This window comes from Gastrolobium bilobum, unplaced genomic scaffold (genome assembly GCF_033153095.1).
Source record: "Gastrolobium bilobum isolate Gb01-03AN ecotype WA unplaced genomic scaffold, APGP_CSIRO_Gbil_v1 utg2779, whole genome shotgun sequence".
Lineage (NCBI taxonomy): Eukaryota > Viridiplantae > Streptophyta > Magnoliopsida > Fabales > Fabaceae > Gastrolobium > Gastrolobium bilobum.
Window position 1 is genome coordinate 209115 of NW_026897558.1, and position 27814 is coordinate 236928.

Genomic DNA, 27814 nt, shown 5'->3' on the forward strand with positions numbered 1-27814 from the left:
CTTTAGTTCGTATTTCGGCCTAGACCGACCTATGAACTTGTCGTAATCCGGGCATCGGACATTCCTCTATTTTCGGTCACGTTTTCCTCAGATGTGCTGGTTACACCTCGTTCCCTTCTCCTGGATTCCTCATTCAGGAGGTTGTATGTCACGACATCCATCTTCAATTTTTCATCAGGAGTCGAGTTGCTTAATGTCACCAACAGAGTATCCCAACTTTCTGGCAACGAGCTCAATAGCAGCAAAACCTACATCTCATCATCAATTTTCATCTCGGCTTTAGACAGCTGATTCACAATACCTTTGTAGGTGTTGAGGTGTTCAATCATGCTCATGTCGTTCTTGTATTCAAGTTTCACAAGTAGACGAACCATGTAAGAACCCGCACTGTTAATTTTGGAATTTAATTAATTAAATGTGAGTTTATGAAATAATTCCATATTTGACGTAGAATAAATATGAGGAGACTTAAATAATTATTATAAGGGCTTAATAATGTTGAAAGTCGCTTTTCTGATGAAAATGCAGATACCGATTCTGCTGCACGGTATAATTGCGTACCGATGAAGTATTCCGAAAAATCATAATAAGTGTATGAATATTCCTAGAATATTATGTAGGTCAAGTGTACTAAGTTTGGAGTCGAAATAATGAGAACTGAAGTCAGGACTGATACCGGCTACGTAAAAGCGCGTATCGGCAAAGTGCTGCGAAAATTATAATAAAAATATGACAAATCCTAGAAAAATGGCTAGGTTCAGAATCTAAAGTTTTAGATTAAAACGATTAGCGAAACTATTAGTGTAAATACCGACGATTAAAATTTAATACGAGTATAAATAGACATGGCACAAGCTCCTAGGTCAGAAATTCTTATTCCTACGTGCCTCCATTTCATATAACTTGGTATACTCTCTTGCCACCTTCATCCTTCTTCAAGGGAAAGCCCAAGTGATCACTTTTCTTCACTTTTTCTTCATCAAAACACCATGGCTTGGTGTGGGTTAACATTGTGAGGGAGAGGAGTATGTCTTTCTGAGTTGTCCAGGCTCAGTTTTGAGTGTGTGAGGGCTGAGTTCTTGGGTTGAGGTGTGGGAGCCTTTTTCCTTGACTTTTGAAGCTTCAAGAAGTTGTCTTTGGAGAGAAAGGGACAACCTTGTTGCTCATTTTCGTGGCTTGGTGAAGTCAGATTTTTGGAGCTGCATTGAGAGCTCCAATAGCACACTTTGTTTTTGTTTTGAGCCTTTGGGGTATGTTCCTCACCTTTGATCATGAGCTTTTTTGTTAAAAATCAAGCCTTGGCATGTAATATGATAAGATTAAGTAACCAACATTATCACTGCCCTAAATGTGTCTAAAAATGGAACCTTGAAGGGATATCTTCGCGAAATGCAGAAACTACATTTTGTCGCCAAATATCCGGATATGGATATTCGGATATGATATCCGGATATGGGGTTGGTGATATCCGGATATGGATATGCGGATATGATATCCGGATATGGCCCCGTGATATATCCGGATATTCTTGGAAATTTTGTGGATGGACCTGTGCTGTCCAAACAGTAGCGTGGGTTGGTTAAGGACCCCATGGTTGGTTAATATGAACCTCTGTAATAATTGAACTAAGTCAGAATCACTTAGATTAAGGGCTTATGGCTTTGGGAGAAGACTAAGGGCACTAAACGAAAAAGGAAATATTGCCATAATGAAATGAACCTTAAAAAGTGTGGATATTGATGATGTTTCTGGTCTAAACAGATTGTAATTCTGTTGTGCTTGGACCTTGGGCTGGTGTGGACCTTTGACTTGGGATTGTTAGCTTGCGAGGTAAGCTTTCATGTCCTCAGTTTTGCCCATTGTTGGTTCCACCATACCTCATGGAGGGATGGTTTATATGCATGATATTTTTCATGAAATGATGATTATTGAAATGCTATTGAGCTGTTAAGTGCAAGTGCCTTATGACATGTATGTGGTGTTCCACCTAGACAGTAAGCCTGAGTATGTGGAGACATACAAGATGGTGATTCTGTGGGTGAGGTATAAGCGGTGTTCCTTGTACTGTAGGTTGTAGACGTATGTAAATCTTGCATGTTTATTCTTTGGCCAGTAGGATTCTAACACACATGACATGGTTATATGCTGCATTGCACGGATTTGGAACTTATACTGTCATATTGCTTTTGAACTTATATTGCACATGTGAGTGAGCTTGAGGTGGAGAGATCCTTGAGGACTCCTTATCTTACTGAGATTTCTTTTTAGAGATCTTACCCCGTGTTGGGGCACATTTTCAGGTTCACGTACCTCAGGGGTTGATACCTCTGGCGGTAGGAGGCCGGAGTTGAGTTGATTATGCATGTTTATGCTGATATGCTTGGATTTTGACCATGCTTTATTTTCATTTTCATGTTATTTGAGTTGAGATTTTGTTGGGCTTTGTTGCCTTATTTGGTGAGCATGGGGATTGTCCATACCACATTGACTATGTTATGTTGTTTGGTTTGGAGTTGTATAATGTATCAGGATATCTACTTCCATTTTCCTCTGTTGAACATCTGTTCGAACTTCATTGGTACAACAAGGATATTTTGTGATTTTCATTCTCTGATATAACTGTGTGATGGCTATATAATTTTGGTCTGGTACAAATGCTATCATGTGTACATTTCATGGCTTCGTTTAGCTAGTTTTTGTTATTATCTGATGCTACATTGTATTATTGTTTGGATATTATTGTGTCTTTGTCTAGATGTCAAAATTGGCCTAAGAGGTGCAACATGATGGCTCATGCACATAGGCTGGCTATCACCACTATTATGTTTGTTACAACATACATGCTGTAGTAATTGTGATTGTTTGGAAGCAAGGAATAATAAAATCCATTATATGTTTGCTACTATTTGGATCAATTGAACAACTTTTCATCTCAGCTTCTATCTGCAATGTTTTTGAAGTGGAGGATTCAGTCTCAGAAGCAACATACTCCTCAGCTTCACAATCTGAAGCAGACCATATTCATGGTCTCACAGGTTTCATGATCACTTTTCTTTATACACTAATATACCATTTGGTTACCTGATATACACTGTAATGGCATGTTGTGATTTTTCATTCAATGACATGTTTTTCTAGTTATTTGATCTCTCCCCTGTACTATGTTTTGTTAATTGTTGTGAGGACACAACTTTATTTTAAGTTTGGGTGATTTAAATGCTAGTTTATATGTTGTATTTTGAGTAAGTGGTCAACTATGCATGCTATGATGCTGAAATTTGGTAAAAATTTAAAATTTTGCATGCTTCCAAGATGCTGGTGGCTGAAGATACAATTTACCTACTATAATTTAACATGAAAACTACTACTGTATAGTTAATTATGATTGTCTTGTATCCTTTGTCATTTGTGAATGTGGTCCATTCTAGACAACATTTAGAAAAAAAAAACCACATGATATGCCATGAGAGATATTACAATTTCAGTTTAGGCTAGTTCAATGTTGAACCACTGCATAAAAACCCATGTAAGCATTTGAGCCTACACACTTATACTTTCTTGTTGTGTGATCATTGTGTATTGATGTCTTGAATTTCGCATTACACCTAGACGAGTAGTATGCCAACTTTTGTGTGATAAAGGGCATTGTTTGATTTATGAACCATTGAGCCAAAAAACCACCCTTTTATTGATCAATTGCACCTTATTTTGAGCCTTGGCCTGTTCTTTTCTGCTTATACAACCTATAAATTTTACATCCTATATGCCCAACCAACCCTATATTGGAAAACCTTAGTCTTTGACTAATTTTCGTTAGGCTGATTAGACAAAAGAGTATGGCAGGGGAAGGCTTGCGTGCTAAAAATGGTGAAGTAAAAGGAAAGGAAGGAAAAGATGAACATGTGGAAGTTGTACTTTAAAAAAAAATAGAAAGACAAGGTCGAGATGGGATGAATTGGAAAAGAAAGTTATAAAAAGAAGAAGGGAAAGACAGGAAAGAAGAAGATGAATATAAGAAAAAATGGCTGGATGAAATAGGTAGGGAGAGTAAAAAAAAAAAAAGAAGAGCAAACTCTCTCCTGTCATTAGTAAAACAAAAATTAAAAAAAAAAACATTTTTGGTTTAATCAGCCTAATGGAAGACTATTCAGATACTATAGGCAATCCATAGCAAGCCAAGTGACCTGAAAAACAATTAACCTAGCCCAGATCCATTACAAGCTTAAAAGACCCTTTGATAGAAGTGGCATACTAGACATAAAGTGTCTAGGCAACAATGTGAATTGGAGGCATTAATGCATCAATGATGTAGAGTGATTCACCATGTTAAAAAGAAAGAGTGATGAATGACTTTGGCCGGAAAGGATCTCAGTGGGAAAATAATTGAATTAGTCTATGCTGTAAATTGTAATTGATTGATCCAAATCCAAAGTATCTCTCAAAGAAACATTGTAAATCTTCTTCTTAGCTTCTTCTTCACTGAAAATCCAGGAAGAAAAATACAACTCAGACAAAAACTAACAACCACCCATACTATCGCATAAGTTTACATTATTAGCTTCACATTATCACATGGTTGCAGCATTGTTTACCCAAAATTCATGTGCTTGTTCGTTTTTTGTTTATCATCATTCACCGTTATTAAGGGGAGAAGAAAATAGAGACATATAATGAAATCCACATTATATACATAGAAAAGAAAGTAATAATTATGCAGGTCACTAATGTCCTATTTATTATATAAATCAACCCATATAATAATTCTACACACTATTTTAGCGTATACAGTGAATATAGACATTGTTTACATTCTTTATATGCCATATCAAGGCCAATGGCGGACATGTTTTGATGCAAGTGTGTGCAAGTGCACACATAAACACATAAATTTTTGGAATATATATATATATATATATATATATATATATATATATATATATATATTGAGTCCTTAATAAAAATAAAAATTACAGGACCTAATTTAATCTTTAAAAAAAAAGTTGACTCTCGATCCCTCTAAATTCCAAAATAGACCTGGTTAGTCGAAATTGTAACGCACGGCCGCTTCAAGAATCAACGACTATCCCCACATACTAACACGAGACTTTTCAGTGTGCTTTTTCCTCACTCGCACACTTCCCGGGAAAACTTCTCAGGAGGTCGGTCACCCATCCCAGAATTGCTCCAAGTCAAGCACACTTAACTGTGGAGTTCTTCCGATCCGGGCTACCGAAAAACAGATGCTTCTTGTTAGCATAGGTAGTACCAATTAATTCTTATAAGCTATCCCAAACTGTGCAATCTCACACCTGCACAGTCTTTGGAATCCCTCTCTTTCGGGTGTCGCTTCAAATCATTCATGCATGTAACCCCCCACTGGAAGCCTGTCAGGAGCCGCTCCTTGTCCATGCCCTTTCGCACCGGCGATCACTCCCCGCCCTCGTCAGCGCTCGGGATGTTACATGTCCACCAGCTTCCGCCTGGTTCGTCCTCGAACCACACCGTACTGGATGAGAGGCCCTGCTCTGATACCACTTGTAACAGTCCCAAACCCTGTAGCATGATATTGTCCACTTTGCCCCGCGCACAAGCACCGTCGAGCTCACGGTTTTGTTTCTTGGGACACCCCACAAAAGGCCTCACACTAGAAGAGGTATCCACACCCTTATAAGGCATGCTTCGTTCCCCTCACCAACCGATGTGGGACATTACAGAAATCATGGTTCCTCTGAAATTCAAAAAAGACTTACATTAATCCCTCAAAAAGACTAACATGAGTCTATTTTGAAATCAGAGGGATCACGAGTCAATTTTTTTCTAAGGGATTAAATTGGGTCCCTTATTTTTGTTGAGGACCCAAAAGGTATTTTATTTTTGTAGTAAGCTCAAGTTTTCTTTTCTTTTTTTGTTTATATTCTTTTGTTTTTTAATACATTTAAAACTTTTTTTAAAAAAAAAATTCGGGGACATTGCCACCGAACCCCATCCCTAAATGTGCAGACATAAATAAAATTACTTGGGTCCGCTACTGCGCCTTATATCAGATTAAATTTGACCTATTTTATCTAATAAAATATAACAGGTTCAAGGTCTTAATTTTTTTTTTTAAAGCGAGTCATATATTTTCTTTTACAAGTTCGGTTTATAAGTCTACAAGCTAGTTTATATCATATTTTTCTTATTTTAAATAATAATATTATTTTAATTATTGAATACCTAATAGACTTAAACAAGATAATAATATGGGCGTAAATTGACCGAGCGGCTTGGCTTGTTTAAACTAAAGTTTAGGTCGTCCAGCTCATTTACACCCTTGGCTAACAAGTCTAGTCCAAACTTTTTGTTTGTTAAATAAAGGTCATGTCAGATTTATAATAATTTTAACTTACATAAGACTAGCAAATCAAGTCAAACGAGTTTAAAGCTTTATCCCCGACTTGTTCGGAATCGAACTAGTTAAGAAGCTATGAACCAATTGTAATATCTTAAAAAAGAAAAAAAGAAAAAAAAGAAGAAGATGCATGAGCCCATTTTCACCGCCACAGTCAAGTTGAAGTATTAACGGCATATGTACCAACCTTGTTCGGGATGTAACTTTTCGGAAGACCTAGCAATGAATTCGTGGAAACATTCACAAGCTTGTCATTTGAGTTAATGAAGCGAGTGGTGGTGATATTTCTGTTAGGAATTTCTAGAAAAGATCTTTGTAATGAAATAACAAACTGGAATTCCTCCTCCGCAGAAGGAACTAGAATTCTTCCCATTGCATGCCATAGCCATATGAATTTTTTTTGTATTCCTCATTCTACAAAAGCGTGCTTGGTAACGTTAACATAGTCGGAACTCACAAAGCAAAATTCTTTTATTTTGATAAAAAAAGTCAGTTTTTTTTTTTTTTTTCCTTATGAACCAATTTTGCCTCTTGCATCTTCAAATTTCAACAATTATCTGGTTAGATGGTTAAGGGCTTTAGTTTTGGTGCTTTTCCCAATTCTAGGTAACTGATGAATCTTCTCAGCAATATTTACCATTTTTTTTAATATAAGCAGAATTTAATTTTGTGTGGCTATAATCTCAATATTTTCATAGTTAATAACATAAGAAGAAAAAAATCATATTCTTCAATATTATCATAGTTGAATTAGTTCTTAATTAAGCTAATAGGATTGGAACGAGGGATTTGGTAATTTGCGTAAGATCATAGGTTCAAACCTCAGTGGTTCCATTGTATAAAAAAAAAAATTAATTTTTAATAACAGGTAACATTAAAGTAGAATCAAGAATTAATATCAAACTTAATATTCAACGGAGATAAGAACATGAATAAAGATTGTATCTTACCGAAACTTAAATGAGAGTCCTCTGCAATACAAACAGCAGCAGCCTAGAGATACTTCACCGCACAACAAGTGGCTACTTGTGCCAGAGAACAACAACCAGCATTTGGACTCAACAAACTCAACTACTTCTCAAATCAAAAGTATGAATTCCAAAAGGATAATTAAAATATGAAGGAACAGTAGTCCATTTAGACAAATATGACATATAGCACAGGTGATACAAAAGGATAATTATAATCTCATTCAGTTTTAATCATAAAACAAACATTATAAAATAACATTCCAATCAAATTAATTCAGCCAATGCTAATTGAATTGGGACAAAGATTATTTCAGTACAGACACATAAAGATTATATAGAACAATGATCTTCTCTTCAGAACAAGAAATTTTCTGAACGATAAGCAGTAACCACCATCAATTGAGAGATTGAAGCAAGCGAATCTGCTTTGCCTTTGTAGCTCTGGTACTAAAAAGTCTAACTTCCACCCCATGTGATTCTACAAGTATTAAAAATAAATAAACAAGAAATGAATCAACCTTTTGCTTGAGGAAGAAGGAAGCATTTAATTAAATAAACTGTCAATTTAATTTCCTTCCAGAATTAAGCACAAATAGATCTCTGAGGAACAATAACAGACATACTATCTACACAAACTACAAAAGATTGATTATTTACAAATCTTAACATCAGCTTTTAGGCCATTTTACAACATGTAGGAATCTAAAATTCTAGACTATATTTGTCTACGAGCCACAAAAAAGATGCCTGTAGTATCATGTGAGACACAAGGGTCTTGGATTTCTTTATTATATAATTCACCCAAAAATCTAATTTAATGACATTGATCTTAAGAATTCAATGATTATAAATTTGTGTACTTAAATGCTCCCTTCAGCCAAGTTTGAAAAATGAGTACCACTTACCAAACTTATCTGCTTCTCTGTCCAAAACCTGAGATTTTGCAAATGTTAACATACTTAAATTCTTGAAATTTCAACAACCATTCACTTAGAGCTATTCGAATTAAAAAACTGATTTGATTATTAGTTGGAAGTCATTATATGAAAGAGATAGAACAGAGGAAGTGTTAAAATAGTAGTTCCCAAAAATCTTGAGTTTACACAACATGAAAAGAAAACTTGCAAGACTAAATTAAACTGAGATGCACCTCCTACAAGAGGTACATCAACTTTTCATTTTCTTGGTAAAAAAAGAAAAATGAAGATAAAAGATATATCTCATCAATATGACCCTCATCAATGGAAAGTAAAATTTCCAGTAATGGCATAGTAATCAAAATCGTCGTCATCTTTTTCAAGAAAATTTTGTCATAACAATTATGACATGTATACAAAAGCATTCTCTTTCTTCAGTGCTGAAAACCGTACCAAACTTATATTAAATACATATCTTTGTTTGTTATTCATATGTATACAATCAGCAGAGGTAATTTTGATACATCATTCACTGCAACAAACTTCAAGATATTATAAACTGGAATCCGTTAAGTTAAAGAAAAAAGGTCATCATATGCTAAGTTGTAAACAAATGAAGAAAGTCCTATATATAATTGAACCCAAAAGTGCAAACAAGTAGAAACAAAAATAAATAAGAAAAATAAATAAGAAATCCATTAAGCAAAATCTATATTTTCGGTAACAACAAAATTTAATTCAAATAGTATAATTTCCTCCAAAAAAAAAAAAAAACGAAATCGTCTAGTCTAAAGCAGCAATCTAAAATAAGGGAAATGTAATACCTTCAACTTTTGACCGCGTTGTCTGAGAATTCCTCTTCCGATTCTGGTTCACCAATGTAGACTCGTTTGATGTGCGATATTTTGGGCCAATCCCATCCAATTTCTGGCTGGTACCTTCTACATAGTTTTGGACAATCTTCAATACATAAGTATTCAAGGTAGGTGAAACAATGCATGTCTTCAGGGAGTGAAAGCAACTTTGGACACTTTATAATCATAAGTGTTTTGAGATGAATCGAAGTTGACACAGCCACTTGGGAAGCTCCTTAAGATTGTCACAGTTATCAATCAACAAGGAATGTAATGTGCTGCCAGATCTTTGCAGCCATTGAGGCCAAGTCACCAGCTGTGGCAAATAACTAAGTTCTAATAACTTTAACCTTAACTCAGGGATTTGGTTGTCAAGGCCCTTTGACAATTCCAACTTGTCGCAGTTCCTAATAAGCAAAGTCTCTAGGTTTGGAGTAGCATGGAGTGGCAAAGACTTTAGATTGTCACAAGAATCAATAAACAACCCTTTAAGATTAGGCAGTTGCACCGCTTTGAGGAATGATACCAAATTGTCACAATTGCTTAAACTTAATAATTCTAGACAAGTCAATTTTGCAACTTCTTTCTCCGGAAAATCAGATTGCTTTGTGCTTATACCCAGGTCTCGAAGACTAATCATGTTTCCTATTCCTTTGGGCAATGTTTGTAAATTAGTGCATCCTCTGAGATCCAAAACTAGTAGATTTTGGAGCTTGCAGACTGAACTAGGGAGTCGCTTAAGTTTTTCATTAGAGTAAAGACAGAGAAATCTTATATGCTTCAACTTACCAATGGAGCTGGGCAAACTCTCATATTCAGACTCAATTAAATTCAAAACCCGCAAGTAATTGCACCTTGACACCAATGTATTAAAGAAAGCTTCATTGTTGGCTCCATTAGGAAAAAATATGGTTCTCAGACCTCTTGGAATGGAAGAATGGTCAAGCAAATCATTTTTAAAAAATGACAAATGCTGGGCATGCTTACATATCTGATTGCTAGAATTTAACAGTTGAAACTCTTCGTTTGCGACATACGTTGCAAGATCATGCACCAAATCGTGTAATTTAAATTCAAAAGAAGTACCATGATCAATAAAATCATGAAGAAAAGATCTCGACTGCAGCTCACGCAAAAACTGATTGCCAACTTCTTCAAAAGATTTGTTTCTGTTTTGTGTTGGAAGAAAACTGAGTGCCACCCAAAGTGCAATAACATCAAAACTATTGAACTCAAAGTCTTTAGGGAAAAGGGAAAAGTAAGCAAAACATGGTTTCAAATATGAAGGAATTTGACCATAACTCAATTGTAGAGCCGGCAAAATCTCACCTCCTTATTGTGGTAAATTCCAAATCTCATTGTTTCTAACAAACTCCCACTCTTTTATATCAACTTTTAAGAATAGTGAACTCCCTAGTGTTCTTACTACTGCCAACGTAAGCCCTCCGCATTTATTCACCATTTCTTTTCCTATCTCCAACAATTCTGGATATTTTCTCTCTTCTCCTTCTTTAAAAGCCCATTTGACAAATACTGACAAGGAATCCTCTTCAGAAAGAACTTGTAAACTATGGGTCCGTCGCTTCTCAAGTGACTGCTGATGAGAAAAGTTACAGCAAATTTTTAACACTAGGATACACGTGCAGATCCTAGGATACACGTGCGGACTCTATCAAAAAAAAAAAAAAACCAGGATTCGGACGCGTATCCTGATAAAAGTAAGTGTTGCTGCACTTTTTCCCTTCTGCAGTCACATAAGAAGTACTTTCCCCTAAGATAAATTAGTGCTCATCATGGTAACAATTGCGTAGCTACAAGTAGTCACCAAGATTTTACTTCCTTTAGTATAACACTTCATATTTCTAAATGTATAATTATATGAGATAATGATGCTTAAAGGGTAAGATTAGTGAAAATCCTGAAATTAGGGCTAAAATACGTAAAGAAAAAGGCAAAATGGTAATTTATCAAACACGTAACCCTAGGCAAGAAAAATTGAGTAAAAGGTCTCAAATGGAAAAAATAATGTCAGAAATGAATTCAGAATGAAAAATCGAGTGGTGAGGAAAGTTTCGAAAAATTTGATGAATAGTGATTTTACTGGTGTAAAATATTGCGGTATAATTGTACCGATAAGCGTGAAAATATGATTAGTAATTATAGAAAGTAAAAATATGATGTGAACGAAAAAAATATGTAGATTATGAATTTGTGGGTTAAATTAGGTGATTTAAAAAAGTTAACTGACGTGTGTGACCCACTTTAAATGGCTTAAGTGAATTAAAGGAAGCAAACCCAAGAACGAGCATATTCTCTCTCCTCTTTTCCTTGAAACTGTCGAGCTCTTCTCCATTGTTGGGGTTGGAAGCTTTTGATTTTTCCAACTATTTTTCTAGCCACTTTTAGGAAAAACTTCCAACTACAAAGTTGTTCCCCATCATCTTGTGAGTGACTTTTATGTAGAGTGCACCTTGTGGGGATCATTGTGTGAGGAGATATACCCATAAATTAGCCACGAAAATTGTGACATTTTGGAGATTTTTTGGGGATTCTTGTGTTGATTCATTGGTTGGAGACCATCCCCTTGGACCCTTGGAAGCTATTGGTGGTAAGTTTTCACACTCATTTAGTTTTCCATGAGATCATAAAATGGTGAGGTTTTGATTATGTATGTTGAGTTTTAGTAGTTAGGAGCATTAAATGGTATGTCTCCTTTGGAATTAAATGCTTAGAACGATAAAAGATGATGATTGATACAATAAAAATCATGGTGATTTGTAAATTTGTAACTTAGTGAAAAATTGAGTTGAAATTCAATACTTTGTGAAATTGGTATGTTGTGTGATGGTGTAATTGAGTTGTGGAACATTGGTATGAATTAATCATAGGATTATATGCTGAGTATAAGTGTTGAATTGAATTAAAAACATTGGAGTGTGATTCCTTGAACAATTTGACCTATTGAGGTCATGAATGGTCTGGTGAGGTCATGAATGGTTTGGTGAGGTAAAATTGGTATAATTGATGTTGTATGATTGTGGATGGTGTTTATTTGGATGGTAGGTTGGTGTGATGTAGTGGAATGGAAGGAAAAATGTTGGATATATATGTATGTGTGGGAATTCGACCTATTGGGAAGTTTAAGGAAAATAAATGTAAAATAGCCCTTAGGCCTAAGTGAATAGGTTTGGGCATTAGTATTTTGAAAGTGAATTAATTTCCTTGAAAATGTATTGATGATCATTGTTGTTTGATCGTTATAGGTTACCACTCACGGAACCAATAGAAGTGGACTAAGCTTGGAGCTTACGTTGTGGAGCATTACTTACGGAGTTAAGGTAAACTCTTGGTACTCGGGTTTTATCCCTTGTGTGTTCCGCCACACCTAGTGGAAGGTCATGGTTTGTATTTTGTGCTCTTTGACGTTGTGTGAATTGTATGTTCATGCATTGTTGCTTGATTATGTGACATGCTTGGAGCATGTTGTGTGACATGTTTGTGATCTCTGGCCAGTAGATGTGTGTGGTTTGAACTTCCGCTGGAGATATCCCTTTGGGAGATTCCGGTCGGGTTTTGCTGGAGATATCCCTTATGTGACATACAATAGCACCACTCCGCCCAGTGCAGGTAACGCCCCCAAAACTTGGGTTGATCATGGACATGTGCATGTAAGTATTGTTGCAATACTCGATTGAGGACCTTTGTTTTCCCGTCACTTTGGGGTGATAAGTAGTAGACATGTGCAGTTTGGTGCCGCTTAGCCGGAGTAATTCTTGCCAAAATTTACTCAAAAATATAGGATCCCTGTCTGAGATGATGCTTTTAGGCATCCTATGCATATATGAGACCATAAGAGCAAATATATCAGCCACATGTGCTCTTGTATACTAAGTGGGTAACATGTCTAAATGAGCCGCCTTGGAAAGTCTATCCACTACTACCTAGACTACTGTATAACTTCAAAATGAAGGTAGCCCTGTGATGAAATCCAAAGCAACATCATCCTGAACTTGTGTGGGGATTGGAATTGGTTGCAATAGGCCAAGAGGTTGAGTAATAGATGTCTTACAAGGCATTGCTGAACATATTGAGCTACATCCTTTCTCATTCCCTGCCAATAGAAATTTGCAGACAATCTAGCATAAGATTTAGTAACCCCCATGTGGCCTCCCACATATGAGGCATGAAACTCTTCAAAAAGCATTGGTTTAAGGGCAGAATGAGGACTGAGAAGGATGCGTCCTTGATAAAAAATCGAGTCATGCTGAAGGGAAGGGTTGAAAGTAAAATGGCCTTGAAGGCCGTAGCATGTGAGAGGGAAAAACAAAAATTTTCATATGCGGAATTTCACATGCAATCAAGAATCATGCTTTATGGCATGTGATGTTACCTTTGTTTGTGAGTTCAAAACTCCAAGACGATCAGTGTTAGGTTTGAAGGGTTCAAACCCTCTAACGTTGGTCCACACCATCCACGTCAAGATGCAAGAACGCTTTCTTGAAAGCCACCAATTGACCACCACAGAGAGGCTTGCTATGCGCTCAATAGGTGAAGAAGGAGGCTAGGTATATGTGTTTAGAAGAGTGAAGTCTCCAACATGAAAACTTCACAAGAGTGGGAATGGTATATAGAAGAATTGGCTAGGTTCTTTTGAAAAACCTTAAGGAGGAACTCAACAACTAGGCGCACAAGAGAGGGAGAGAATTGGTGTATCAAATCAGAATTTCACTTTACTTATAATGAAAGTGGCGCACAAGTGAGTGAGACAAAGGTGGAGTTGTTGCAATTCAAAAATCCCAACAACCTCCCCTTTGAATCCTCATAAGACTAGATCTTTATCTAGTCAAAATTCTGAACCAATGGTCATCATATGACCACCAATTCATGCGCCCCTTTTCAGCCCAAAAAGGATCCAGATACATTTGAGCTGTTGCATTCAAGTTTGAACCAACTAGCTCACTGATTCTCTCAACAACCAAATCTGATTGGAGCTTGTTAGTTTGACAAGATTACAATCATCTCCCACCAAAATGGCGCCCCAAATCAGCCCTTGGAGATCTCCATAGATCTTCTCTTGATACAAGGGATTTGTTCCAACAAGATATCATTTTATCCTTTTGTTATGAAACAACTTTTCATAGCCAATTCAAATTCGAATTCAAACATTTAAATTCAAATGTTCAAACATTTAAATTCTAAATTCAAATTCAAATTTCAAATTCAAATTCAAATTTCAAATTTAAAATTCAAATTTCAAAATTCAAATTTCAAAATTCCAATTTCAAATTCAAAATTCGAATTTCAAAATTCAAATTCAAAATTCAAATTTCAAATACAAAATTCAAAATTTAAATATTTGATAATTAAATTAATTAGTAATGTCTTGGACTATCCAAGCCCATTAACAATACCATGCGCCCTCTCCCTCTTAGGTGGGTTTCCAAACTTCATCTTGGGCTAACAACCATTATTAGGCCCAATACTTTTAATGTTATATCATCATGACATTAAGGTGTTAGTGTGTGACCCATTAGGTCCAACATAGCCACTGACATAAATGGGCTCGGACCCAACAAGCCCACAACCCATTTAATGACAACACAAAGCACTAGCAATGCTTTGTTGCCCCAGAGCTAGTTAGATTAATGACTTAATCATCCTATTAAACATATTTGGTTGCCATATGTATTTCTTTTCATCTCGGTTACCTTCCCATAAAACCTAGGGTAAGGAAGCGTATCAACCCTTGCGGTTTAGGGTAAGCTTTATTCGAAATAGGGAATCTTCAATTTACTGACTCTAAAGGCAGATCATCTCATAATCTCTTTTACTATGCATAGATTCCCGAGTCCTTGTAAATGTCATCCCGATTTCTCTGGTTTACAGATAACCTAATCTCTCACAGAGATTTGACGAATTCCTTCAGCTTATCACCCTAGCCCTGTGCTCTTTCAGGACAAACCCAACAGTATACCTATGAGTCTCCATGTTTCAGGCAGACGAGGTATACAGTCAAAGCATGCCTTCTAGAACACAATCTAGGTAATAACTTCTGGTCTAAGGAAAGACATACCCAAATATAAAGAGACTACTCTAATGATACTATCTGTGAGATTTCCTCGTAGAGTCTCTTTGTGGGTCTGTTCAGTGCGAGCTATACCCTTATAGGTCCACCCACGACTTTAGCTAAGACATCTCCATATCTGTAGCTCATGAGGTCTTTACCTTGCATCCGAATATAAGTAGATAAGTCGTGCTAGTCTTACCCGAGATCACTGATCCCCATTCTCAGTGTCTCTGGACTAGGAACATAAAATTAGGAATAAACATCTGGTATCCTTAAATCCTCATGATCGTGATCTCATCCCAGATACTTAAGAGATACCTATTTTATTCCAAGGGGTTTATCCAGTTTATTCATAATATATTAACAATAATATCGAGACTAAATATGAAACAGGATAAAGATTGCTTATTATTAATTTGCGACAAAAAGGTCTACATCTTATGTCCTTATTTAATCAAAAAGATTATCTCTAGGACACCCATATACTAACAAGGGTCAGGATGAGATGCTGGGTTGGCTGTCAGATTCATTTGTAGTTGTTGTAGCTATGGGTCACTGATGTACTCTTCTCGAATCTTGGTTAACAGATTAAGTTGGGGCACTGTTAAAGTTAAGACCTGTGGCATAGACTTTTACATCCAAGATAAGGCATCAGGCTTATTTTCATGACCTGGCTTGTAAGCAATTTCATAGTTATACCACATTAATTTAGAGATATAGTACTAGATTTGTCATCAACTCTTTCAAACTTTTATGGTCGGTATGAATAGTGGTGAATCTACACTCCAATAGATAGTGTCTCCACTTCTTCACTGCTCCAACAATCACATGTAATTCCCTCACGTAAGTGGAGGCTTCACCATTTTAGTGCATAACTTTTTACTAAAGTAACTAATAGGGTGGCCATTTTGTAGCAAAATTGCACCTATGTCATCCCCTGAAGCATTTGTTTCCAATATGAAAGGTGCTGAGAAGTCAGGGAGAGCTAAGACTGTAGATTGAGTTATAGCATGTTTTAGATTCTCAAAAGATTGGTGAGCGACATCATTCCAAACAAAAGCGGCTTTCTTAAGCATATCAGTCAAAGGGGATGCAATAGTGACATAACCTCTGAAAAAATGGTGATAAAAGCCAGTCAAGCCAAGAAACCCCCGCAGCTGCTTGAGTAGTAGAAAGAATGGGCCAAGCCAACATAGCCTGTATTTTTTCAGGATCCGAACCAACCACCTGATCTGAAATGATATGCCCAAGGTACTCCATTGTGAGCAAATGTACACTTTGTTTTCTTCAAGAAGAATTGATGGTATAGCAAACACTGCAATGTTTCTTCCAGATGCTGGATATGGTCATCTATCGACTTACTGTAAACCAAAATGTCATCAAAGAATACAATAACCAGAAGCCATGCGAATCTAGTGGTAGCCGGAACGCAAGTCAAGCTTCGAAAATCATTGAGCGCCATCGAGATTGTCAATCAACTCATCGATCAAAGGAATTGGAAAACGATCCTTCTGCGTGATGGCATTGAGCGCCCTATAGTCGGTGCAAAATCGCCAAGACCCGTCATTCTTTTTTACAAGTAAAATCGGTGATGATAAGGGGATGTTGCTGTGACGAATGATACCAGCCTCAAGCATTTCAGCAGTCAGCTTTTCAATCTCCTTTTTTTGGAAATAGGGGAATTTATAGGGGCCCAAAAACTTGTTGGATGCTTATGTTCTTTTAAGGACGTTCCCCTTACTTAGTCCATCAAGAGAAAACACATCCGTTCTCTAGATATCAACCCAATAGCGTAAGTGCACACATCAAGTAATAAATGGGTTACTAGTGCCCAGATTATTGTTCCCACAATCATAGAACTCTAAATAATACCTTGAACTATTTTAAAAAGAATTTTAAATAAGAGAAAATATAGTATTTGAACTGTTTGGTCTTTCGTTCCCTACTGCCTTGTGGACGTTCCCTCAAGGTTAATAGGTTCAGATTGACTCTAAACAACTCCTTGCGTCATTATGTATTAAATCTTTCTTGACGTGAGAAGGAACGACAAAATTCATTGGTGGTTTGCTTATATGGTGACAAGAACTTTAAAGTGAAATAACTAAAAATAACAATATTTAAGGGACAACAAGATGGATGGATAAAAACAGTTTTTAACACAAGGAACAGATCCATTGTCTCATTCTTAAATAGCTATACTCTCAACTTAAGACTTAACCCTTTTGAATTTGTTCAGTTCTTTTCACTGCCAACTCTGTTTCTTCAGCTCATGGACTTTAATAGCTCACAAGTTTCCATATTCCTATGGTTCCCTTGACTCCAATAGTTACTAAGTTCAGAACCTTCGGGAACAAGGTGGTTCCTTATTCCTAAGATAACTAGTAGCATTGTTTTCACAACCCTACCTTCCTCCTATGATTAAGTTGTTTGAAATCTCTTCCTTAAGAAAGTTCCTTTCTCAATTGAGTTCAATTTCCATTGATACACAAAGGGTTAAGCTTATTTAAATCACAACAATACAAAAGCTTCAGTGCAAAAGTTTTGAGCATAGTTCTTTAAGAATTTCACATTTTTTCCATTCCAAAATGACTTAGCCCATGGCTGAAAATATAAAAATAATTATTTCAACTTGAAATCCCATAGACTTGAGATTCAGTTTGAAGATAACAAGTAGAAGAGAAGAGAAATAACACCCATATATTAATAAGAAACAAGTTTAGGGTACAAGGAAATAAAATGGAGAAGTATGGGTAATGTTCTTAAGGAGTCTCAAATGGTGGAAGGAGAATGAGGGAAAAGTTGCTGTCACCTAACTATTATTAAAACTATACAACTTGAAAAATAGAAACTTAAACTATCCTAAATGATCTATTCTTAAGGAATTCGATCCTTTTTTCGTGTTGGAACGTCCTATTTATAGGCAAGAAGAGTGGATGACACAATTGTAGTTCTGCCGTAGTTGTTCCTTGATTGCATGAAGAGGCGGTGCAAATAGTGCTCTGATATGTGAAGCAAGTTGTTGGATAAGACAAACTTAAGGTTGAGATTTGCCTTTTTCTACTATCTCTCCCATGCTTGCTTTTTCTCTCACCCAATGGTTGCTCTTTATTATCTGTTGTACACGTTTCTTCCTGCTTGACTGTTGTACTTCTTTCTGCTTTTTGGAAGCTTCTTTTCAATGTTTCCTGCAAAGTGGTCAGAGAGGGGGTTAGTGGAGCAGGTGTGCAAATAAGTCAATCTGTTCTTCTTTTCTTACATTCTCAATTGATTACATCATCATCCGTTCCTTTCTGGTGCTTTTGTTCCCAAGATCTAGAAATGTGTTTTTAAGGCAAAAAATGATCATCAGATGAAGGAACAGATGGAATTTTACCATCAAAATGAGCTTAGATGGAAACGAATTTTCGTCTCATCAAATACCCCAAAACTAAATTGTTGGTTATCCTCAAACAACTGAGAAATAGTGGCTAAGCTGCTCAATTTCAAAGAAAAGCTCAACATTAAAATCTTAACCAATGAGAAACACAATCATATTCAAAATCAAATTCCTATCCATAGATTACTGAGTAGGAAAGAATTTGTTCCAAAGTAAATGAAGGTTATTGATCTTTTGTCTCACTGATCAGTCAAGGTTAGTGTTTCTCTGTTTGTTCCTAGGTGTGATTCTTCAGACTTGCTTATCTACAGTTTTCCTAAGAGGTAGTGATGTTTTCCAATCAAGTGGACTTTTTATGAAGAAAGTTATGGAAACATAATTAAAAAGGTAATGTATGGGAAGTCACTGGTCTTGGTTCAAGGAACGTAAGCGTTAATCTTTTCTACTGAGAATTTTTGTTGGACATTTGTATTAGGAACGCATTTTCTTTGTTTGACTACCTTCTTTTCCTTTCTTTGATGGAACTTTTCTTTGGTAGTTTCCTCTGAATTTTCTCTAATGTTGTTCCCTCTTTTGTTATGACTCTTGTCTCTTTGTTTTTTACAGCTCATTTTGTTGTATTCCTTGACCTTTATATATGACCTTGTGGCGTATGAGAGTGCATGTGAGTGTTTTGATGGAGGTGTTTTGGCATGGTTGTGGTGAGGTGATTGTTTGATGGATGGCCCTTATCTTTTTGGGGTTTATCAGTATCTCTGCAGTACTAACAGTATCAAAGCAAGTTCAGAAGTCCCATTGTGGTCACACCTTGGGAACGCTCTCATGGACATGTGTTTGGCTTTTTCGTTCCTTACATGCTAGTCACACAGATCAACATCCTTCACAAATCTGAGGGTAAAATTCAATTCTCTTTATCTACCTTCAGAATTCAATTTAAGAATAACAATTATCACTCATTAGCTTTATACTTCATGCTACTACTCTTTATCTTTGATCATCCAAGCTACTTTAACTAAGCTGTTTTCTTAAAACAATTTTGAATTTCATCAGGAAAAATGGATTTTTCTACTATAGATGAAAAAATTTGTACACTAAGAACATAAAACAAGAAAATAAAAATAAAAATTGCAGCAAAGAAAATAACATAATGCAATGAAAAGGAGGGTTTTCCTCCCTTCACTGTGGTGGCCTCTTCTCTAGGCTCTTCTTCTCTTCTTCTTCTCTTCTTCTCTTCTTCTCATCAACTTCCTCCTATGTTAGTGGTCTTCCTTTTAGCTTGTCCTTTAGTTTCTTCAGTTAAGCTTCAAGGAACCATTTTTGAGCTTCTTTTAGGAGGTTATTGACTACAGCAGTGAGATGCTCAATAGTGCTTCTCATCATCACCCTGCCATTGTGCATATGCACCAATTAGCCTTCAACATATTCCACCTTGCCCTCCAGCTGAGTGATCCTTTCCTCCAGGAACGTGCCAAAAATCTAAAAAGCTTCTTTGGTTTCCTTACGTTCCTCAGCGTCTTTGTTAAGGAGGCGTCTGAGTTGCAGCTCAGCTCTTGTGTTGTGCATTGAATGAGCATACTTTAATGATTCAGCTACATTTCGGACTTCACTCCTGACATCCTGTAGGGTTACTGCAGAGGGTGCAACATTGTTGTTCCTGATAGCTGTGGTGATAGAGTTGAGTAATTGTTCCCTTTCTGCCCTTTGTTGCTCTTGGAATTGGTTGAAGGCAGAGGAGAGCTGTTCCACCCCATTCCTCATGGCTTTAAGTTCTTCTGTTGTATTGGAGGTGTTTATTTGGGGAACAGTTGGCTCTTCAGAAAGCAGTTTGGCCATTTTCTTTTCCATCATCTCAAAGATCTCAACAATACCTATTTGAGATTTTCTCCTCGCTGCTAGAGGTATTACTGGGATGAAAGGGGTTGGCTTCTTCTTTTTCTGATTGCTCTTGAGCTGGGGGGTGGAAGATGATGGCTCCTTAGCAGGTGGCTTGTTGATTGCCACCTCATAAGTTGTTGAGGTAGAGGGGATTATGGCCACTTGTTCCTCCATCAGTGGAGGAATGTCAAGTCCTTCTTCTTCAGCTAGAGCTCTAGCCAATGCTTCGTCCCCAGAGGTGCCAGGACGAATGAATGAAGAAGTCAGGGGTCCCCCCAAATTGATTTGTCTGGGGACAAATGCATTTTTCTTCTTAGGGGGACTATGAATAATCCCCTTACCTTTGTTAGTTTATTCTGTGGCTGAGCCTCTTGCTGTTCCTGCTCAGCCATTTGCTTTTCTTTTTCTTTTTCCCTTTCCTCTTGTTGTCTGGAAGAGGGTTGTTGTGGTGTTTCTTGTGGTGGTGGTCATAAGTGAGGAGGTGATCCCTGAAAAGAAGGAACATCAAAGAAACCAGAAATTTTAGGACTACATGGAAACTTCGTTCCTCTTCATACTTTTGGCAATAAGGACCTTATCCTCACTGTTCTCCTCCTTATCAGAGAGAGTGATGGATTTCTCAGAGGTCGTTCCCTCTGAACTTTTTCTACTGCTGAAGATTCTCTTCAGCCTCTGACTGGAACGTTCCCCTTTACTGTTAGGAGTTTTTCGAGGAGGTTTGGGATGAGATTTAGAAGGAGAGTTCTTCACTGACTTGCTCTCAGTAGCAGTAGGAGCCTCCTTCTTGACTTTTGATGGAGGGGGAACAAATTTAAAGGATTTGGTGGTTGGAGTGGTAGATGTAGGATTCTCGGGTTGTGAGGTTTTTTTTTTTCTTTTTGGCAGGTTTGGGGGCAGCGATTACTTTTTCTTCCTCATCTTCTTCCTCATTGTGCACAACAACTCCATATCTGATATTGTCCTCAATGAGGTTTGTGAGAGCTTTTTCGATGTATGTGATCCTCAAGTTATTCCAAGTCTTGTGGTCAAGAATTGACCCAATTGATGGATCTTCATCTGGAGGAGTGTGCATACCAGCTCTTAGATAGAGCTTGGTGATCAGACTGTGAAGGCAGTTGGTGGTTTTCTTGATTTCCTTCTTCAACTCTTATAAGTGAGAGGTACTGCATCAAAAGAGATGCTCTTCATGATGCAATATATCTGTACCTGCAATGCCCACTTGATAGTAGCATCTGGGTTAAAAGAGTTAAGTTGTTGTTAGCAAACAGAGACCAAAACCTAGCCTCGTCCAGCAGGCTACCCATGCAGAGTGCTCCTTTGGCATATGTGGGCTTCCCAAAAGCTATTAACTTATGCATTTCCATACTAAATGCAAGATTATCTTTCTTGTCTATATACTCTACGTATGGACAGTTGTCCACGTTGGGTAATGATAACACGTTCTTGATAGCTTTAGGGGAGAATGAGACCTTCTTCCCCTGAACCATCACCTCATCCTTCCGGTTCTCCTTTGGAAGCCTCTTTGCATGGTATAAAAACTTAACCACCAGGGATGGATAGAAGTGTCGTTCTGCTATTGCAAACTTACGCCATTTAAGGTTTATCAGTACAACATGTATGAAGGAAGGCATAAGAGTTTCATCTTTCCCCAGCTGAATGTACCTCTCTGGATAGAGCATTACATTGCTTTCTGTAATCTCTGGCTCTTGGTATAGTCAGAAACAGGTGTTACAATGATCTTCGCTTTTGTCATGATTTTTGGGTTGAAGAGAATTAGGGCAAAATGAGATAAGAGTAAGGGAAATATTGGGAGAAGAATAAGACTTAGGTCTTCTGAGTTTATGAGAAAATGATAAGGTATAAACACGAGGGAGGGAGTTAAATAGGCATGCAGAATAGAGAGGGTGAGCAGTTTTAAAGACGTGGAGGTTGTGGAAGGAAGTTGAAGAAGCAGTGGGTAGGGAACGTTACAAAACGAGTGGTCATGGATTAAAGGCTGGTAACTTCTGGTGACAGGTTGAGGAGATGCAACGGTTTTAGGGCAAAATCGTGGGGGGAGAGAGAGAAGAGAAGCAGTTGTATTAATGGCTGAGTGGACAGTTGCTTTTCTCTGAGCATGTTTTCAAATTTGTAATGAGTGCAAGTTTGGTAACGTTTGCGTGCCTTGAGGTGACTCAGCAGAGACAAGTGTCCCTAAGGCTTCAGTATCCTTATCACAAGCTTGGGGAATGTTCCCCTTCTTAAAGCAACCTGAAACTTATCATCTGTGTAAAAAAATATTTGCATCTTTTGAACTTAAACAACAGGGAAAAATGAACAACTACTTAAAAATGTACATTTTTTTATGGGGTTATGTGATTAATTAACCACCCCAAAACTACGTTCCTGCCACGAAACATGTTATATTTTTATGGAGCATAGGTGAAAATCAGACGTTCCTTCCTTTTCTGGGCTTGATGTGGTTCAGTTAACTACCCTAAAACTTTGTTCTTATTAGAGAACAAAGGTAAAAAGCTGGGTTGCCTCCCAGTCAGCGCTTAATTTTATGTCTTTAGCTGACATCTTACTCATCTTTCAAATAGAATCAGAGAGAGGGATACTTTCTTCTTTATCATTGAAGGAATCATCATAGTACAATTTCAGTCTGTACGCATTTACTTTGAAGGAACAGCCATGTTCAGACCCTTGAATTTCAATGGCTTCATTTTCTGAATCTTGCATAATCTGATATGGACCAGTCCATCTTGACTTAAGCTTCCCAGGGAACAGTTTGAGTCTTGAATTAAACAATAAAACCTTCTGACCAACTTTGAATTCTCTGTTCCTGATTCGTTTTGTCATGCGCTCATGCCACTTTTTCATTCTTTCTTTGTACAGTTTATGATTCTCATATATATTTCCTCTGAATTCTTCTAATTCTCCAAGTTGCAGCAGCCTCTTTTCTCCTATTGCTTTCTCATCCATATTCAGTGAATAAACTGCCGAATATGCCTTGTGTTCTAATTCTAATGGAAGGTGATAGGATTTGCCAAATATTAGTCTATACGAGGAACATCCAAGTGGTGTTCTGTAGGCTGTTTTGTAAGCCCGTAATGCCTCATCTAAATTGAGAGATCAGTCTTTCCTAAAAAGATTGATAAGCTTCTCTATAATTCTCTTAACCTCTCGGTTAGAGACTTCAATAAGCCCACTGGTTTGAGGATGATACGTGTAACAGCCGGTTGTACACCGATATTGTTAACATTGATTATGATATTAAGCGCAATTACAACTACAGTGGTTCATTTATAAAGATGCGAGTAAACTTTTTTCCTTTTCATTACGTAAGCATTTAAAACAATAATAAAACGTAATGAGTGAAATTTGTGATCATAACTGAAAAATAAATGCAGAATAATAATATTAATTGCCTAACTATCATATAATACTTCTCTCAAGTCAATAAGGGGTCCCTATAAACCCACTTAGCCAAAATCTCACTTTGACGATTTTTACCTATCCGAATATGGTTTAGTCTTTTGGATACTGCAAGAAATTCGTGTGTCATAAGTCTCTCTTCTTTTAGTATATTATTCTAGACTTAATTATCTTTCCAACAAGCTATCACACGCTCCATAAAGTTATCGTTTGCTCCGGTTATCACCATTTGAAGTTGGACAAGCAAAGTTGTCAGCCAACCTCAAACAGGGCTCCAAATAGCCCCCACTCTTTCAACGATTTCGGACAAAACACTCCACCAATTTCTCTCAAATTTTTATACAGCAAAACTTAGACACCTCATTCTTCAATTTGACATATTGGGGGCCTAATATGACCAAGAATTGAGGGAGAAGTAAATTCCTCAATTATGTAACCCGAGAGCCCCAAGTGCAGGGAAATTCAGGGCAGTCCTCACTCTTCTAACTCCATAAGTCTGCGTACAACTCCAATGGCTACCAACTTTTGACACAACATAGTTGACATCTCAACCTTCAAAATGGTGTATTGAAAGTCCCTATTGGACTTCTTTGGAGGGAGATATTCTTTCTCAAAGTTCACCCAAAATCTGCCATTTTCTAGAAATTTCTCCAGCATCTCCTTTGTTTATTCAACCTTTCCCACTTTATCAAAAGTGTGTTATCTATCATCAAGGGTACCTAATAGATACGGGTGGCACTCAAGGACCAACAATTCCTTGGTGCTCTTACAACCCATCACGATTTATATCAATTTGTACAGCTTACGTCTCATTACTTACATTTTCAGCATTTAAACCATTTCAATCACTTTGATCCAATTGCACGCATTCTTTAAACATACACATAATTCATCAACTAAAATAGGCCTATTGACCTTTCATCATACATTGTCCTTCAATATTACACAAGGTCCAAATATTACAATTGACATTTCTACAATGAAACATAATACAATAATCCTTCAATTACAACATAATGAAATAACCTCAAAGTAAAGCATGCTAAATGTACAACTAGACTTAGGCAAAAAGATGGCATGAACAAATGTAATAATATGCATAAACCTAACTCTATATACAAATTTCATGCCCTAAGTCTAGCCCAGGAAATTGGCCTCAAAAGGAAAAACATGGACCATAACCACATGCTCATCCTACGGGCCTCTTGCCCATGGCTCCTGCCCCACTGCTACGACCTGAAATAAAGTTCCCAAAATGGGGTAAGATATACAGATATATCTCAATAACCCAGAGGTTTTGGAGATTACTCCATCCAATGGCTCACTCAGATGTACATCAATAAACATATTACAACAACCAAAAAGGGATAAAGCAAGGGGATTTAGTGAAGTAGGGATGCATAGGGAGTAAAAATACAATGAAGCTGGCATGGTCTATGCAAAAGCCACGCAATGTCCGGCCTATTGGTCTCAGCATATAGCTTACGGGTTCTCTTCCAAGAAAGTGTTCCCAGAACATCAACCAAGGCACCCTCCATCCATATAACCCGAGACTTTCCTAGAGTGCTCCTCAACGGATGACACCCCATGACCCCAGGTCAACTGGAACTCCCTCATAGAGACATATCCAGTGGAAGTCCGTAACGCCTGAAGGCAACAGTCTACTGGCCAAAGACACGGTACATCCTCTGTATCCACTATACATACATATATGCATGAGCATATTATAATACACTATCAACATACACCTCCAACCACTACTCCCAAGGGGGATGGCGGAGCATACACGAGGATTAACCCCAGTACCAAGGGATTACCTGATGGAAGCTCCCTCTCTAGGTAGCTGCAATGTAATATGCCACCAGGCTTGGTCAAACAAGAAATGCCTCACATTGGTCATTCTCATTACAATTATAATCAACCAAGACATGTACATTCTTATCCAAGGATTCATGCATATATTCATAACCACTTACCACAATCCTTTTAGTCAAGGACTGATGTGCCTCAGGAAAGTGTGATTTTCTGTGTTAAAATTGATAAGAATTGAGTCATACTAAAGCAATTTAAATATATATTTGCTAATTATATTGATTCTTTCTTTTCAATAATATTTCTCACCTACTGGTTGTGTTTTTACAGGAAAAAGAAGTGAAAATTATAAAAAGCCTGTTAACGCAATTCCAGATGGGTGTAGCACACTACAAATTCCAGCAACATGGCGCGGACCGGCACCACACTGGCGCACACCCGCGTCAGTTTTCGGATTTCACAGCGGTACTTTGGAAGTGGCACCAACTAGCGCCACTATGGCGCCAACCGACGCCAAACTAAAAGAAAGCAAAAATGGACACAGGGAAGTGCGCCACTTAGCGCCAAACCATGCTAAGTGGCGCCAAAACACAACAAAGTGGCGCCACCCTCCAAGCCACCTAGCGCCAACTTGGTGAAGAATTTGACAGAGTCATGGCGCCAACTAGCGCCACACCGGCGCCAACTGGCACCGGTTTGCGAGAAATTTGACCGTGCTGCGCGGAGGGTAATTTTGGAAGAAAGAAGCAAGGTTATAAATAGGATCCTTATGACAGAATTAGGGGATTCAGACCTATTCTACTGAGAGAGACGACAACGGTGCTCCGAGAGGAATCTGAAGATCAAGTTTATTTCTTCTCCTTCTCTTTAATTTTATGCTTTTATTGAATATTGAATTTTTAGCCATGATTATGTTTGGCTAGTACTTTTTATTGTAGTTAGGGTCACGAGCCCTATGTGAACCCTTTTTACGCTGGATTGATTTATAATTCTTCGTTTATATAATTATCTTTATCTCTACCCTGTTCGTAATTTATATTCCCTTTATTAGAATTGATCACTCTAATAGTTGATAATAGTCTGAGGGGTAGAACCCTAAATAGAAATATTGGGGTTTTCATCCTTAAAGGGGGTAGGATAACGTTTCGTATGCATGCTAGGAATAGATGTGTATTGAATTGCGGATGCCTAAATTGTTGAGTTCATTGCTTAATTTTCATGAGGGGTTGCTAAGGGATTAGGATTCCAATTGAGATTAAAGGGTTAAATTGCCAAGGGATTGGAATTTAACTAATTATTTTAGATAATAATTTATTCGAGTAAATTTATAAATGAATATTGTAAGTCAATCCAAAATAAGATGTGGTGATCATAAGGTGAGTGCGCTCTAGCTACAATGCTTTTCATACATTTAGAAAAATCAATTCTTATTTTTATTGTCTATTTCTCATAAACAAAAATTACAAAAATAAGTCTTTAATTTCAGTTCTCAATTTCAAACCAATCGACAATATTTGTCACAACCTTTGAAATCTTCCAGGCAAAAGAAATGGCTGATAGAACTCCAGGTACCTTCCCTAGTAACACAGTCACCAATCCGAGGGAAGATTGTATGGCCATCACAATTAGAAGTGGAAAAATACTTCCATCTCTTGAGGTTAAAGAAAAGCTAGACACTGCAGGTGAGCTAGAAAAAGAGAAAGAAATTGAAAAACCTGCTGAAGTGGTGAAGCCAGTGGAAAAGAAGAAGCACGAATTGAGTCCCAAATATGTGAGGGCTATGGCACCGTATCCTGAAAGATTCAAACAGGACATTCAGAAGAAGCATTATGAAAGGTTCTTGGATATTTTCAAAAAGCTTCATGTTAATATTCCATTTGCTGAAGCTTTGGTCAATATGCCAAATTATGCTAAATTCATGAAGGATCTTTTATCAAGGAAGCACAAGCTACAAGAGTGCCAAACTGTAGCACTTACTGAGGAATGCAGTGCTATCATTACAAGAAAATGTCCTCCTAAGCCTCGTGATCCTAGAAGCTTCAACATTCCTATTGAAATTGGTAACACAAAAATCAGCAGGGCATTATGTGATCTTGGGGCTAGCATTAATTTGATGCCTCTTTCGGTTTGCAAA

The 27814-nt window shown here is 37.3% G+C and overlaps 1 protein-coding gene and 1 pseudogene across 1 annotated transcript; both read right to left on the reverse strand.

The window, feature by feature from the left end:
• Positions 1-9105: 9105 nt before the first annotated feature.
• Positions 9106-10991, reverse strand: LOC133308036 (disease resistance protein RGA2-like; annotated as a pseudogene).
• Positions 10992-23025: 12034 nt separating this feature from the next.
• LOC133308037 (uncharacterized) lies at positions 23026-23415 on the reverse strand. The gene has a single exon (XM_061508619.1). The coding sequence runs from the start codon at positions 23413-23415 to the stop codon at positions 23026-23028; it is 390 nt and encodes a 129-aa protein (XP_061364603.1).
• Positions 23416-27814: the final 4399 nt, after the last annotated feature.

Excerpts from the sequence above, each read along its gene's own strand:
- LOC133308037 (XM_061508619.1), bottom strand. The coding sequence starts at position 23,415 with ATGGATGAGAAAGCAATAGGAGAAAAGAGGCTGCTGCAACTTGGAGAA.